Source organism: Piliocolobus tephrosceles, chromosome 8 (genome assembly GCF_002776525.5).
Source record: "Piliocolobus tephrosceles isolate RC106 chromosome 8, ASM277652v3, whole genome shotgun sequence".
In the NCBI taxonomy this organism is placed as follows: Eukaryota; Metazoa; Chordata; class Mammalia; order Primates; family Cercopithecidae; genus Piliocolobus; species Piliocolobus tephrosceles.
Window position 1 is genome coordinate 145,337,052 of NC_045441.1, and position 1,387 is coordinate 145,338,438.

Here is a 1,387-nt window from a genome sequence, read left to right on the forward strand (position 1 = left end):
GCGGCGGCGGCGGCAGCGGCGGCAGCGGCCGCTGCGCCCGGGTGAGCGTGGTGGTGGGGGCCCCCGTGCCCGCCGCCCGTGCCGCCGCCCGCGCCCAGGAATCCCGGCTTGGGCAGCAGCGCGCAGTGCGCGGCCAAAAGGCGCGGCGGCGACGGGCTCTCGGCGCGCAGGCGGTCGGCGGGCGCAGCCGGCGGCTCCGAGGACGCGGGGCTGCAGCTGCCGCTTGTCCCGCCGCTCGCCCCGCCGCCGCCCCCGCCACCTCCGGTGCCAGATGCGGCGGCAGCGAGGGACGTGACCAAGGCCAGCGGCGCGCTCTGCGCAGGGGCGGCTCGCGGGGGGTCCACCGCCAGCAGGGCGTCGATGCGGAAATTTTTGGATTTTTCCATCGGCTCGTTTGGGGTTGGTGCTCAGGGCCGGGTGGCGGGCGACGTGGCCGTGTGCGGCGTCGCGGAGTCAGCGCGTGCGGTGCAAGCCCGGGGTCTCGGTATTGTTATGGTGGTTATTTGCCAATAATCAAAGTCGCCGCCGGAAACTCAGCCGAGGGTGACCATGGTCCCGGCGCCTCCTCCGTGCGGGCCCCGCCCCGGGCCGCGCTCGCACAAACTTCCACGCGAGTGCTTCCCCGCGTCCGGGCCGGGGAGCCCGGCTCTCTGCGCTCCAGCCCTTAGGCGACCGCGCCGAGGCCGCTGGCGCCGTGCTGGGGACCCGCGCCCCTCCGCGCACTTGAAGCTCAGCGCGGCCTCCGATTGGCGCGCGCAGCGGGGGCCCGGGGAGGGCCGCGGGCTCCGCCATTGGCCGAGGGGCGCACCTGTCACCGTCCCGGCCGCCCGCCGCCCCGCCCCGCGCCGCGAGGTCCTAAGCACCCCGGGCTGTTGCGCGGCGCTGGCGGGCGGGGACACCGCGGGGGAGTGGATACTCCGAGGCGCAAACTGGGGCCTCTGCCCGCCCTTCCCTGGGTGCGGAGCCGGACGGCGGGCACTGGCAACCCCCGGGGCCCTGGAGAGCCCCGCGGCGGCCCAAGACCCGTTCCCGAGACACCTGGCCCCCTCCGGACTTGGTTGGTCCCTGGAGCCAGCTGCGGGCGTCCTTTCCGGCCTCCTTGTGGGCGCTGGCGTGGGTCCACGTCTGCCTCGCGGAGCACGGTGGTTCCACGCTCCTGAGCGCCCATGCTGAGCGCAGACCTGGCCGCTCTGCGAGGCGACGGCAGCGCACTGAAGACCGTGGTGTTTCCCAAGCCCTCCCTGCTCCCGGGTCTCCAGGGCGCAGCAGGGGAGGGTTTTGTCCCGTGGCCAAAGCTCCGCAGGTCGAACCTTATCTGCACTGGGAAGGCCCCGCATTTTCAGGTGTGTGTGCGGGGACGTGGGGGTGTAAACGCGCATGTGAGTGT

At 74.3% G+C, this 1,387-nt stretch overlaps 1 protein-coding gene across 1 annotated transcript in view; it reads right to left on the reverse strand.

The window, feature by feature from the left end:
• MNX1 (motor neuron and pancreas homeobox 1) overlaps positions 1-726 on the reverse strand; it is a 6,349-nt gene extending 5,623 nt beyond the window's left edge. Inside the window, exon 1 of the mRNA XM_026447025.1 lies at positions 37-726. Within this exon, the coding sequence (XP_026302810.1) occupies positions 37-386 (350 nt within the window). The 5' untranslated portion in view covers positions 387-726. The remainder of the gene's footprint in view (positions 1-36) is intronic.
• Positions 727-1,387: the final 661 nt, after the last annotated feature.